Consider the following 14,009-nt stretch of genomic DNA (forward strand, 5'->3'; position numbering starts at 1 on the left):
CCGTCACTCTGCTGTCGGCATATCCACCTCCAGTTGCCGCCGACAAAGGCTTCCCAGTGACTTCGACCAGCAATGCACCACAAACGCACTCACAGTCCGTGCCCCAGTGTGTGCCAGTAGACAGTGGAGTAGCTGTGCAGCCTGCCAGCTCTCAGTGAGGGCCACTTTGTTTCACCTCTGGCTTGGACTCATGCCAGACAATCTGAGAGTCAGTCACTGGGTCAATTAATGAAGTAATTGAATTGGGAGTTTATAGTTATTCAGTGGAGCTCTTTTTATCATTTTTTTTCCTATGTGAGGTGCTTTATTGCTTTCTATTCCAGTGTTCGCTTATGCAAGTCAATGTCACTGCCCGTGTGAAATGTTGTCTGCCATTCAAGTACCCTGTTTGTCTGCTGCAGCATCAATGATCAGCATTTTAATAGGGTGTCTATGGGCTCTTAAAAAGTCTTAAAATGTCTCAAAGTATGCATTTACTAATAAAAGGCCATAGAAAATTCAAATTCATTTTGGATGAGTCTCAAATGTCTTTAGTCTCACCACTGTGAGATTTTTCCAGCACACAATGCTGTTGTTTTGTCCCTCTGTACACATTTTAGATTGTGCACTGGGAGTGCATCATTGAGGCTGTGCTTTACACATCAAAAATTCCCTTTTCATGTTCTTTATATGTGTGAAAAAGCAGTTATGACGATTTGTCCTGTGGCCTGCCAGGCTTGTAATATACTGAGAGGAATCCTGTGGATGAGGATAACAAAGGAGGCTTCGCTAGCCTCACTAGCCAATTTACATAACAATAATGTTCTTAAACTTAACCAAACAATACAATTTTTTGTCTTACTTTCCTTAAAAAGGTCTGAATTTACCTTGAAATTTCAACTTGAAAGTGAATAATGGTGAATAATTTTGTTGTATCTAAATCTGTTTCAATTTTATTCAATTAAAAAATAAGTAATGTTGCGGTTGGTTGATTTGAATATTGAGTAAGGGCTTCTTTTTAAGCAATCAGTGTGGCCTGAGCTTTTAAAGCCTTTGTTAAAGAAGGAAATCAATAATTTACAGGTTCCATTGTTTCAATAATCTTTTGGTTTTCTGTGTTTTATACAGTAAAAGCTTCTTTGACTTCTGGATTATTTTCTTGATATAACAGACATTGACTGTCACTTTTGGAAACAGTTTTGAGCATTTCTCATAATTTTGTAATATTTTACAGACAAAATGGAAAATAGGAAGGGGGGGGGTGTTATTAAGAAAAGGATGGCTGAATGGACCGATGACGAAGATGAACGACCCTTTTGTGCCATCACTTTGAAGCTAGAGCTGCAACTACCATTTTATTTTCACATTATTTCACATTTTCATGCATTAAACGCTAAATTGTAATTAATCAACTTCCAGAGTGCAAAGAGACATTAAGTCATATTTTATCTGAGCACTGGTCCAAACCCTGGACAACTTAGAGTTGAAGTTAGCGGAGCTATGAGTAGAAACTGTTTGTTTGGTGTGGCTACTGCCAGTTAATTTTCTATCGATCACTTCTCTGATCAATAAGCTAAAATATGTATGTTCTTCTTTTTCAGGACCTGGAGATCGTCTACTCTTATCTCCATGGGATGGAGGCCTTATCCAACCTGCGAGAGCACCAGTTGAGGTGAGTCTCTGCACACCTCCCCTGTACTTGATTAACATTTCCTGAAGCTTGATATTCCCATTGCATGAATTTAAAATTCAAATGAATGCGTGGTGACAACTCCTCAGTGTATGCTGCATTGTTGTCAGGGGTGGGAAAATTAACATTCAACCACTAGCTATGCTGTATGCTATTGAGCTACTTCTATTTTTTTGTAATCCAGGAGCCAGTGTACCGTCCAGCAGCATACTTATTGGAATTTATTTTTTAGACTATAATTTACAAGTGCAGTTATTACTATAATATATGGTCGGTCTCTAGCATCTTAAACCAGCATATTTATTATTCAGTTTTAAGTACTTCTGGACCTTTGAGTCTTTCTTCATAACACAGAATAACATATGTTCATTCTTCATATATTAACTGGCTGGAACGTCATTTTTAACAAATGGACATAAATATCACTACATTTTAGTGAGCTTCTCATTTCAGTCAAGAATGTATTTTGTAATATTTCTTTAAAGTTGACCTGCTTTTCTTATTTTCAGTTTTTGACATACAGCTTATTTTATGATGGATCTCGATGGTTTGAGTTGGTGCACCAGCTGAAATGAGCCATTTTGGCTCCTCTGTCTTCTCAAGAGAACAAATAAAAGGACTTTTCTCCTCCAGATAAAAATAAATGATACCTGCCACCAGACTCTTAAATCTTGATTATTACCAGCCTCAATACCACTTATCCATGTCAAGCTTCTAAAACTGCAGAAGTAATTTTTTCTCTTCCCAGTTGTATAAATCTGTTTGAAACTTTAGCCAGCATCTAAAATATCTGCTATGACTAAACTGTAAACTGACTAAATGACTAAAGCGAAGTCATTGTTGCACTTTTCCCCTAATAATCTGTACCTATACCTGACCGGGTCCCCGTGAGGCCATACTCTCTGCTTAAACCTTGAAGCAATGAGCCCTCCCTGCTCTACTATTCATGCGTCAGTTTGCCTTTGGCTCCTCCATCTTCTCTGCCTGGCACACACTTTCCAAACACTGCATGTCAGAAGTCTGTTCCCAGCATGCCTCGTGTGCATACATGTGGATTATACTAGCAAGGGAACAATGTGGCGGTGCATGACCCGCGAGCTAGAACATTCCACTGTGTGACCCCTCAGAGGCCTCCAGCACTAACCCCTCTCCCTCCTCCTTGTTTTGGATCGTACAGAAAAGGAATGTCCCCGTAGTCCCACAGACCAACCCCTTTTGCCAACTTCAGTTTCAGTAACTTTAAAAAAAAAAGAAAAGGAAAAAAAAGCTTCTAGCCAGACATCCCACTAACGATGGGATTATATTATACTTCTGTTGTCTGAACATTTTGGGAGGAATGTGTTGTTTTTCTTCTGTGATCCTTTTTCACAGTAACTTGTTTTTCTTGAGCTGGGATTGTTTTTAGGTCTTTGTATAAAGAGGCTACAACATGCTGTCCACCCGCAGCTGTTTTTGAAAGCGCTTGTGTTTTGATCAGTTACTGTTTACTACAGTGGTTTGCATGTACTGTTGAAGAGCGTTTGTCTTCTCTATACAGGCATCTGGGGAAAGCCTGACATGAATGGACTTAAAGTGAAAATGTTTCGATTCCAGAATTTAGAACATAAAAAATGAAATATATATAAAGTTATAAAAAAAACTTGCTGCACAAAAAGAATACAAGAAGCTGTGAGGCTGGATTTTTCAGGGCAGAGTTATGTTTACAGATTATAATATTATCAAATATATTTTTTTGCCTCTGTACAGGCAACAAGAATGCCAGACTGTCTGTTCTTCCCAGGCCCAGAAGCTGGATATATCAGAATTCCTTCAGGGAATTCCTTCATATTTGCTACAGACATCCACTTGGATTATAAATCGTGCATAAGACATGCAGATCATGTTTGACACTGTTAAAAAAAATTAATAAATAAATGTGTAAAAGTACAACTGGGTAAAAATTGAGAAAAAGACCATTTAACCAGTGGTGCAGTGGGACCACATAGTCAATGTGTGCTTTATTTTAGAGGACATACCAATACATACTCACTCTGCTTTTGTTAAGTAAGAAAGTAAATCACTGCAGTGGCTTAGCTTAAACGTAGATGCGTAAAACCTACCTCTTTAGAAAGGAATCTTCCAGATGCAAATGTAAATATTTTACTGAATTAAGTTTAGAAGTAATAATTATGTAATTGGTGATCAATACGTTAAAATACTATAAAGCATACCCAAATAAAAAAGGAGATTTGTAAAGCTTTAATTTTCAGCAAATTCAATGCCCTGACATAAACAAATGTTTCTCTGCAGTTTGAGGATAAAGCTCACCATATTTTATAAGGAACAAGGACTGTAGTCTTTATGTTGTAGATCTGCCTAGAAAAGAAGATTTGTCATAACGGTTATATACCAAGTGTAATTTAACCAAGAAAAATGAGAAAATAATGAGGCAAAAACAACTCACTTCACCTATCAGCAAAAGCCTCGATAGACCATAATGCACTGCAACAACCAGAACCATACGCTGTGAACCAGTTAACATGGACAACCTTGCAACTCTTTATAAGTCCCAGCACTCTAAATTTTAATTATAATCAGCAGCAGGCTTTCTGACTGTCAGTGACTGTTGCTAAAGGTGACTCTAGGATATGCAGAAATTTGCTAGTTATAGATTTATAATAACATAACATTGATAACATTTGATCATAAATTCACTCAAACACAAATATGAGGCCTAACTGTGATTCTTTCTTCCCTCTGTTTCCTCTCTCTCTCTCTGCAGGATCATGTGTGAGACGGTGCGTTATGAGAGACATGAGGCCAATGAAGTGCTATACTAGTAAGTACTGTCTCTGTCTGCTTGGGTATTCATAATATTTGTCCAGAGCCGCATGAACAAAGCAAAAAACCGATGGGTAGACAAAGTAACAGTATTTTCAGTTCTTTGTAATCAAAGCACCCTTTGCTTCAGGATACAAATCGGTGTTATTGATGGGAAGAAACATGCCAACTGCGTACAGAAGAGTAACCCCGGTGACTTGATAAAAATAAATGTCATTAAAGTGCAGAAGCAGTATGAGGCAGATCACTCTATAGCACAACTGAAGGATAGCGAACATAGAAATTATATCCAGTCATATTTCAGTGCGATTCAATAAGTGACTGATCTAAATTGTCAACAAAAGCTGGAATAGCTCTTAAAAGCATTTTCTTCAGTTTGGAGAGAGCCAGCAAGGCACTAGTGGTGATGCTTACATGCTTCCTCCTGTGAGCTATCTGTTTGGAGGGTTAATGTGATCAGAAAGCTGCATTGACAGCTTTCAGAGAGTGCGTGTGTGTGTGTTGGATCCATTTTGAAAAAGCTGGCACAACTGTGGTAAGCACAAAACACACACAGTGTTTGACTGCTGTCACGTATCTAAGTCTTCCAAACACCCAGAGTGAGAATTAAGACAGTTAATTAACTCTGTCAGTGTCTCGGGGGGCTACAGAGGGGACAACATCCCTTTTCCTGCCTTCGTATCCCCCGTGTGCGTGCGTGTGTGTATGTGTTTGTGTGTGTTGATGGATGGTGTGGAAGAGTCAACACCTCATTAGAAGCCCACTTGGCAGTGGGGGAGCTGATTAAACAATAGGAATGCAGACTAAATGGTGGCCACAGTACAGTCCAGCTTCAGCAAGATTCCTTTAGGTGCCCCACACCACTTACTGTACACACACTCAGAAACACTCCTCAAGGAAAAACGCAGCTGTCCCGTCACAGTGTGGACACACGAAAACGCAGACTTTCTAAAACGATGACATATTTTAGTCATGTGATGCAGTCATGTGACCAAATAAACAAAGATAGCAGAGGGCATTATACAGCGGTTGTTTTGATTCCTCTCAATTTTGATAGCCCTAAAAAAGATGAATATCAGTTTGTACATGCTCCAGAGAGCTTTTCTTCAAATTCTTTAACTCTCAATCGCTTTTGCAACTTTGTACTTTTGTGTTACTCGCAGCAACAACGCCACCTCATTGTTAGTCCATTTCAAAAACTCTGTGCTTTTCCTCAACATTTTGCCGCGATGTTTCAAAGTCCTGAAAAGTAAATAAACGGCAGACAGAAATGAGGCAGGTCGAATCGTCTTGCGTTTCACACATGCGCAGCGCTGGAACGTTTTCGGCCATTTCGATGTGGACGCACAACTCTGTGAAAACGACTGAAAACGATAGTGTAATGCGGAGCTGTCATGATTCGGCCGTGTGGCAGGCAGGATGAGGACCCAAATTGCAAACTCACAGACACGGGGGATAAACTCAAAATGCAGCTTTATTGCTGACAGGTGATAAACAATAACGATGATACAAAAGCAATGCAAAACTACACTAAACTGGGAAAAGCTAAAGTAACATATACCGGAAGACACGGGGAGAACCACACACGGCATGAGGGAGAACGCGACGCCGAACAGAGGGAGACGCAGACAGAAATACACAGAGGGTAAACGAGGAAAGTTTGAACACACGGGGAACACAGGTGACGCTGATAATCATAACGAGACAGGGCGGGGTGAACTGAACATGACATGTACAGGCGTGAGAGTCACAAAGTAAACAGGAAGTGCACAGAGGTTCAGACAGGAGGAGAGAGAGCACGGGGAAAACACAGACATAACGGGCTGGGGAAACATGGAATAAAACATAAGGAGGGACGAGGGCTCAGATACACAGAGGGGCACACAGGGGGTGAGAGTCACAACGGGAAAACACATAAGGAACAACGTAACAGATCAACCCAGGAAGCATGGCCTAAATAAAGAACAAAATACAAAAATACATGAAAACTAAGAATACTGGGCCCACATGGCCCAGGACCATGACAGGAGCGTTTTCAGATGAAAACGCAGCTTTCAAATATAGCTTTCAAGTATAATATATGTAACTTTATATTGACATAAGCAGTTAATTAGCTCGTTCACTTTTAACCTAAGTTGTTAAAATGTATTTTTAATGTCATCATAGCCCCTTACAGTAACTGTTTGCCAAGTCATCATTAATAAATGTTAAACCTGACTGCTTTTTATTGCTTCAGAAAAACCAAATTATTATTATTACTAGTAATGTGTGGTTAACACATTCTCTGACTGGACTGACAGTATAGAGGTTGCAGTAGTGCTAATGCTATTTAAATAGCAATAATTGTCTAAAATAGTTTGAAGTGTTGCTGAAAATGAAATGTCTTGTACATTTTGAATTCCTTACTTTTGTCTTTGTGTAGGCCTTTGCAGGTAACTGTACTGTTATGTGCTTTGTTGGTTGTGAGGTTATGTTAAAACTGTTAACATAAAACTGTTAACATAACATAAATCTGCAGTTGAGTATGAGTAGGCACTTTAAGTGGTGGTGGTGACATAAATTACAAAATTAGTGTGGATTTTAAAGTCTACTGAATGTTGGTTGTCAGATAGGACCTTTAAAGTACATTAATACAGTATTTTCTCACTGAACTGGGAAAGAAGCTCTTGAGCTGCTGTCTTTCTCTATGGTTTCAGTGTTGTCAAACATCTTTATGAAAATGAAAACAATGAAAAAAAAATGTGGATAAAATTTCACATGAAACTGTCATTTTCAGCACTAGCTCCTTGGTGTGGTCACAAACAAAGCGGAGAGCATAACTGCAGGTAGTGTGCTAATTTACCCCTGAGCTAAAGCACAGAAACGCAGCATGCTATTTTGTTTTTGGGAAATTGCCTCATTTGATTTGCACAACTGTGCACGCTTACGCCAGTGTTTCTGGTTGCGTCTGTGTACAGCTGTGTGTTTGCATGTATTTGTATATGCGTGCCAAGCTGTATTAACCTATAAAAAATGGTCAATGCTCTCCCTTATAAGAGCTGTGTATTAAACAGCAGACGATCAGACTGAGCTTTCTCTGCAAGGTTTTAATCAGCCTGCTATACTGAAAACACAAGCTTTTACCAGTCTCTTTCTCTCCTCATCTGTTTATAACAGTGGCAATAATAGGCTGCAAAGTGAGGGCTCTAAAAGTTAATGGGGAAATTAAATTTTGATAGTATCAATATTAAGTTGTATCCCAGAAAACCACATATAGTGTAAAGCATTGCAATACTAAAGAAATTAGTTTAAAAAAAAATGTAAACCGCATTTAAAGTTGGTCTACAGTGACAATTAATCAAATGTCAGAATAATTTCCAAGACATTTAGGAGACTTTATTTATGTATTTATGCATTTGTTTTAGTTGGCGCTAAAGTTGACTGCCTCAAAAGGACATTTTACATAGAACTGAATCCCAGCTGTCTATTTGTATATTTATTTCTGTTCAGCAAACATGCAGTCCTGCTGAAGTGACCTTTGTAATGACTTCCACGCTTATAACTTTGCAGGCCCTGCATGGCTGTTGGCAGGCCTGCAGTAACGATTGGATGATAAGGGTGATAGTTTTAAAAAGTACTGCCTTGGGCTGCACACTCATAAAGACACATTCGGTATCACATGAAAACATCGCATCCTGCATTCTGCAAATCTGAACCTCTCTGGATTTACCATCCGAAGATTAAAGTGCTAAACCCTCGATGGTGGCTGACCTGGCACATTGGCTGGTGAAGAGGGTTAGCATCATCTGGCTGGTCTTTAACCTCTTCCATGTCAGCTCTATAAATGAAACCCTTGACTTTTGACCCTCTGCTGAGTGAAAAATCCAACTGTATTTATTTGCAGGGCATTGTGCGTTGCAGACCACAGGGAGCTATCTGCAGAGAGCATTGGTTGCCAGATAGAGGCAGTGACTAAAGAACAGCTGGTTTATGGGCTACTTTGGTTGTGCTGTTGTCGGTCCTTTAGCCACTGTGGAGAAGAGCAGAGTTATAACATGCAAAGAGCTGAAGTTCAGGGTTTTTTTGTGTGTGTGTGTGTGTGTGTGTGTGTGTGTGTGTGTGTGTGATACCTCTCCTGTTACTAGTCATCACTGCTGTCACTCCCTTCCCCGGTCTGACCCACTTGCCAACCAGGCAGCATTCGAGCGGTATAGTTGAGTTATGCGCTGGTAGGTTTTTTGGAGAACTGCAATGGTGAACATAGTCTAGGTTGAAATCTCCCCTCTGTAGGCAAATACCTACACAAATTAACACAACTACAGTACCATTAAAACAAGCATTATATTATTATATATATATTTTTGAAGCCATTAATGTGGTTTCACATTAACTTCTGATCCTGTGCAATTTTTGCGTTTTATTTTGTTTTTGGTTGGACAAATTAAAATTGCCTTGGGACTTTGAATGGACAGTAATTGTAAAAAAGCAGATAATGTTTGTCATAATGAACTGAGGTCTTTTTTTCTTTTTTTGTAAATCAATGAATTATTTTTTTGTTTTAATTAGTGTTTTTAAAAATGATTTGCTGAAGCAACTTATTTCTGTCGAGGAGAAAACACATTTTATCCAATATATTCTGACAATATTAAAGAAGAACACTTAACAGACTGATATTTTAACCCCTGGCTAAGGTTCAGAGGGAGCAGCTGTCGGAAAGTTGCCCTCACAGGCAGCTCCTGTTCCATGTGACAGCGTGAAGCTGCTTTCCTTCATAAACGGCGTCATGGGAAGGTAGATGAAGGAAAACTCTGGGAGAAAGAGCTGAAAAACTCATCACAGCGACCAGTCAGCTTATATAATTATTCATTCCAGTAAATTCTGTTCAGCTTGTGTGGCAGTGACATGGAGACGTTAGTCATTTGCTAAGTATCTGGTAGAGCTGCTTTTTAATGACAGAAAAATGACAGCTGGATGTTTATTTTTAGAATAAGATTTTTTTTTCTTTTTTTTGTTATATCCTGTGTTGAAAGGAAATATTTTGGAGTTATGCAAAAAAAAGTAGTTTGGTCAAAAGTTTTAAGCGCTGGACATTAACCAGTAGACTCTGTCGTCTCCTGACCTTTTTTTTTTCTTTTTCTTTTTAATTTTGTGTTTGTTGGACAGTTGAAAACTTTGAATGCTTTATTTCAAAATATCAACACAACATTGTGAGACTGCCAGTCTCCCGAGTCCATGGTGAAAGCAGCATGACAAGTTAAAATAGTCAGAGTTGCTTATATGTCCCTCAATGCGAGTGTAGAAACACTTCTAGTGTTTTGAAACTCCTGATTGTTTGTTTGTGTGTGTGTTGTAATAATATGTGCAATAATATATATCGAAAATTGGCCTTTTTTATGCATTTATTTTACAATATTCTGTTGCATAGAAAGACTTGCATTTGCAGTTAATTTAATGAAAGTCAAAAACTACACTTGCAGAAATGTAAAGACTTTTTTTGACAACTGTAATGTGTGTTATAAAGTCAGACCATCTAATAAAAGAAATGTACTGAAATGTTGGTGTGGACTTTGGGCTTAGTAACTCTTTTATAAAAAATCTGTAGCACACTAGGAAAACGGGAAAACCCCCAAACCATAATGTTCAGAACAGTTAAACCGTGAATTTTTGAGCCTGTAAAATATTTTTTCTAAGAGCCAACTATGATTCCCTTTACTATTTGCAAAAGGCAATTATTCTTTAATGAAACAGTTTGTAAAAGTCAAACCTAATTTTGTGAAAATCTGTCATAAAATTTTGTCCCCATTTTACCCCTGCTGCTGCCTCCATGGCGATCAACCAGATCCCCCACTGTTAAAGGTTTCCCTGTGAGGGTTTTGGTGGATGATGCTTAGCATTTGACTACTGCTTCCAGTACTCATGACCCAGTTCAGTCAAGCTGTCGCTCCACATAAGAGTCTTCTATCTCCTACTTTTTTGGTGTTGTATCTTCTCCTCCTACTTCTCAGCCATGTGAGGTGCTTCCCTCGCTTCCCTCCCTACATGCCGGCAATTAATAATTGAACATTTCATTTCGTGTCGTATCCAAATGTAAAGAAGAACCATATAAAGGACTGAACGAGTCTGCAGGGAACCAGATGGAGATCAGTGGAGAAAAGGGGGGAAAAGAGAAGGGATGATTGTGGAGGAAGAATTTGCTGTGTGTCAGTAGGGTGTGCTGTCTGCAGCCTCATTAGTTGTGCAAGGAAAATGTGGAGAGGAGGAAGGAGGGGCAAGACTTTGTTCCCTTTGATTAAAAGGGGAAAAAACTCAGTCAGCACAGTGATGGTGGGTGTGGATATACATTTCTGTGAAGAACAAGATGTATAATAAGGGCACCCATCTTTTACCTTTCTGTTAGTAAAAACCAGTCCCACCTTGCAGATGTGACTGGTTATTAATTTCCATTATCTTGCCAATTAAAACGTCTTACTTGAACCAGGATTATGCTCAGAAATAATAACTCAAGCTGATGTCTTATTAACACCAGAGAAACTTCAAGTAAGAGATTTGATTTCTGCAGACGTTCAGCTTCTGTGAGACGGTGACATTTTAAAGTACAGACTAATAAACAGACTGGTGGAGGCAGGCGTCATATAGAGAAGCATTTATTTTAGCCTGCTGTTAAGATCATTTTGTGCATTCATAGCAAAGAGAATTACGTTTTTTGCCTTTTAATGAAGCATAAACTTCAGTGTCACTTAAACTTGTGCTTATATGGGATTGTTAGGTTTCTTAAAATGTTATTTGATAAACTGCGCAAAACGCAAGAGGTAGATCTTAAACTCTACAGGCCACAGTTAATATGTTAAAGTTCATGACAACCCAGCTAGGAAAAAGACTGAACAAGTAGGGGGGTTCAACCAGCTTTAAATTGTGTAATTAACAGATACATTTGGAAACATTAACTAACATCCATCCATCTTCTTCCGCTTTATCCGGGGCGCGGGGGCAGCAGCCTACGCAGAGAAGCCAGACCTCTCCCCAGCCATCTCCTCCAGCTTATCCGGGGGAACACTAAGGCGTTCCCAGGCCAGCCGAGAGATATTAACTAACAAAGTAACCATTAACTGCTATGGTGAATTAAGTTATGGTAGCATAAATTACAGCAGTTTACAAGTACTGGCATGTTTTGCCCATAACTGCTAGGACTTCATGATTCATGTCAGATTTCCCATACTGCTGAAGGTTGGTATCAGTGTTACATGTGACGGGAATATTTCCTTCTCTGGATTTTTGCTTCTTTACTGTCAGAGGTGCGTTTCCCAACACGTCTGATTGACAAGGCTGTCAGCGATGGCTTTTTTTTGGGACTCACAAAGCAGTCAAAAAATTCACTGATCACTGTTGTAATTACCTGAAAAATGCAGCACAGTGTCTCCGGTGTAATCTGTTTTGATATAAGCTTATACTTAACTAAATCCAGTAACACATAACTCACAATTTATGCTGGTACAGCAGCATTTTGCTTCCTTATACTTTATCTCACCAGCACAGCAGTTATATATGTTGACTCCCCTTGAAGCGCTCTGCATTGAATTGATTGCGTATAGACGAAAGCAAGCATTATTATTATTTATGATTATTGTTCTTTCTTTGTTTACATTCTCATTAGGTTAATATGTATGTCTCTTTGATAATCCTGCATGTACCACTGATAGAGGTTCAGCCTTTTGAGATTATCTCGGCGCAATCCCTGCGGTATCTGTGAAGACCCAAGGATAAGCGAGATGATTACAGAGACAAAACTGATGAATTTTAAAATCTGAGGATATCCTTTCAACATTAGCAGCGTAGTTTATTAACACTGACGTACCAAATGTGATTTCTGAAAATTATATTTAGTGAGTTGTTTATCTGTAGGCAAATTCTCCTCAATGGAGTCTTTTGATGTTCCTTAGTAAGGCCTGTGGTTCACATGAACTGCCACACAATCCTTAAAGCTGAAAAAAGTGCACAGTCTTGATGTTTAGTGTTGTTGTTTTTTACCTGTCATTTTCCCTGGAAAATGACTTGACAATCAGCTGCATCATCCAGAGGTCAGTGTGAGTTTATTTCAGAGGCCCATTTTCCTGTTTGTGTGGGGACAGAAATGAGTCTTCAGTTCATTCACAGTTCTCTCTCTCCCTTCCTTTCAGTTTCTCGCTTTTTTACATTTTTTGTAATTTTATTAATCATTTGGCGCAGCGAGCAGTCTTGCATCACTGATGCATTAAGTCACAGTACCTGCACAGAAAATGGTGATAAGTAAACTGACACAGCAAATAAGCTCCATCAATATATTGATTTGTACATAAACATTTTCAATTTACTGTCGTAGAGGGTAAAAGCAGGAAGTGTTCTGCCTTGTGGGCATTCACAAAGATAGCTGCAGACTCCACAGAAGACTACTTGTTCTTATTATACTACTCTGTAGTCTACCTGGAGGATCTTTGTGCTTTTGGTGGCCTTGTAGTGTAGTTGTTGTGCATACAAGTCTGCAGAGAGCCTTGTACACCCACTGATGATGGAATCCATGCCCCTCATGTAGTGGCATAGATTAAGCAGGGAGCCCTTTTGGGAACTTCTGTCAAGAATTGTTTTTTCTTTTTATTATCCACAGCAACAAATCAAATGAAATATTTCACCTTACTTGCAAATCTGTTTTTAATAGCCAGAATAGCTGTGATGCATTAGGATGCCTGGCGGTGTCTTACGATGCCAGTAGGATGTTAAATTGCTGACCCTTTGGATCCTGTTTGTTTTACACATCCTGCAAATAACCGATTGAGACCCAGAGCATTTTGGGTTTCTTTGGGTTCTTTTCATCAGTTATAGGCTCATCTATCCAAATCTACAAAAATTCTCATTTCGTTCATCAACCTTAATTATATTTTTGGCTGCTTCGTGTCAAAATATCACCATTAATACATTCTGAACTAATGTATCTCTTTCTGTCTTTCAGCCCTGATGACATAGGAAGCTGCTGGTACATCCTGTTGTCTGGCTCAGTTTTCATCAAAGAATCCATGTTCCTGCCCAGAAGCAGGTAAGATCATCGGCCATTTTGAATGCTGTTTGAAGGTGTGATTTTTGGCAGTAACATGCAAGCATCTGCTTTCCTTCCAAGCTAATTTAAAATAAAGAGACAAATGTCTCTCTCACCAAGATTTGTTTCCTGTCTTATCAGCTTCTTAACTTTTATTAAAATTGGCTTGTAAAAATGTTGCACAGCAGCAAATGTTTGCATGCAGTTATGCGATTTCACTAAAGAAAATTGTAACTTTATCATTGTTCCTTTGGTTTCTAAAACAGATTTTACTTATGTTTTTGGCATAACTATTTAATTTTAATTTATATCTTTTTTTTAAAATCAGTTATTTAATACAGATAGTCATTTTAACATTTACCTTTGCAAATTGGTTAATTCTCATGTACAAGAATGTTGCTGGGACATCAACATGACTTCTCTGCAGTTCAAGAGAAATACATTAGGTGACTAGGTCGAGAATAAAATACATGTCGC

At 38.7% G+C, this 14,009-nt stretch overlaps 1 protein-coding gene across 10 annotated transcripts in view; it reads left to right on the plus strand.

The window, feature by feature from the left end:
• Window positions 1-14,009, plus strand: part of rapgef2b (Rap guanine nucleotide exchange factor 2b) — a 102,650-nt gene that overhangs the window by 25,597 nt on the left and 63,044 nt on the right. For all 10 annotated transcript variants that reach the window (XM_026182840.1, XM_026182848.1, XM_026182857.1 and 7 more), the window contains exons 2-4: window positions 1,581-1,651; window positions 4,431-4,487; window positions 13,449-13,532. In XM_026182840.1, the coding sequence (XP_026038625.1) occupies window positions 1,581-1,651; window positions 4,431-4,487; window positions 13,449-13,532 (212 nt within the window). The remainder of the gene's footprint in view (window positions 1-1,580; window positions 1,652-4,430; window positions 4,488-13,448; window positions 13,533-14,009) is intronic.

This window comes from Astatotilapia calliptera, chromosome 2 (assembly GCF_900246225.1).
Source record: "Astatotilapia calliptera chromosome 2, fAstCal1.2, whole genome shotgun sequence".
Classification (NCBI taxonomy): Eukaryota; Metazoa; Chordata; class Actinopteri; order Cichliformes; family Cichlidae; genus Astatotilapia; species Astatotilapia calliptera.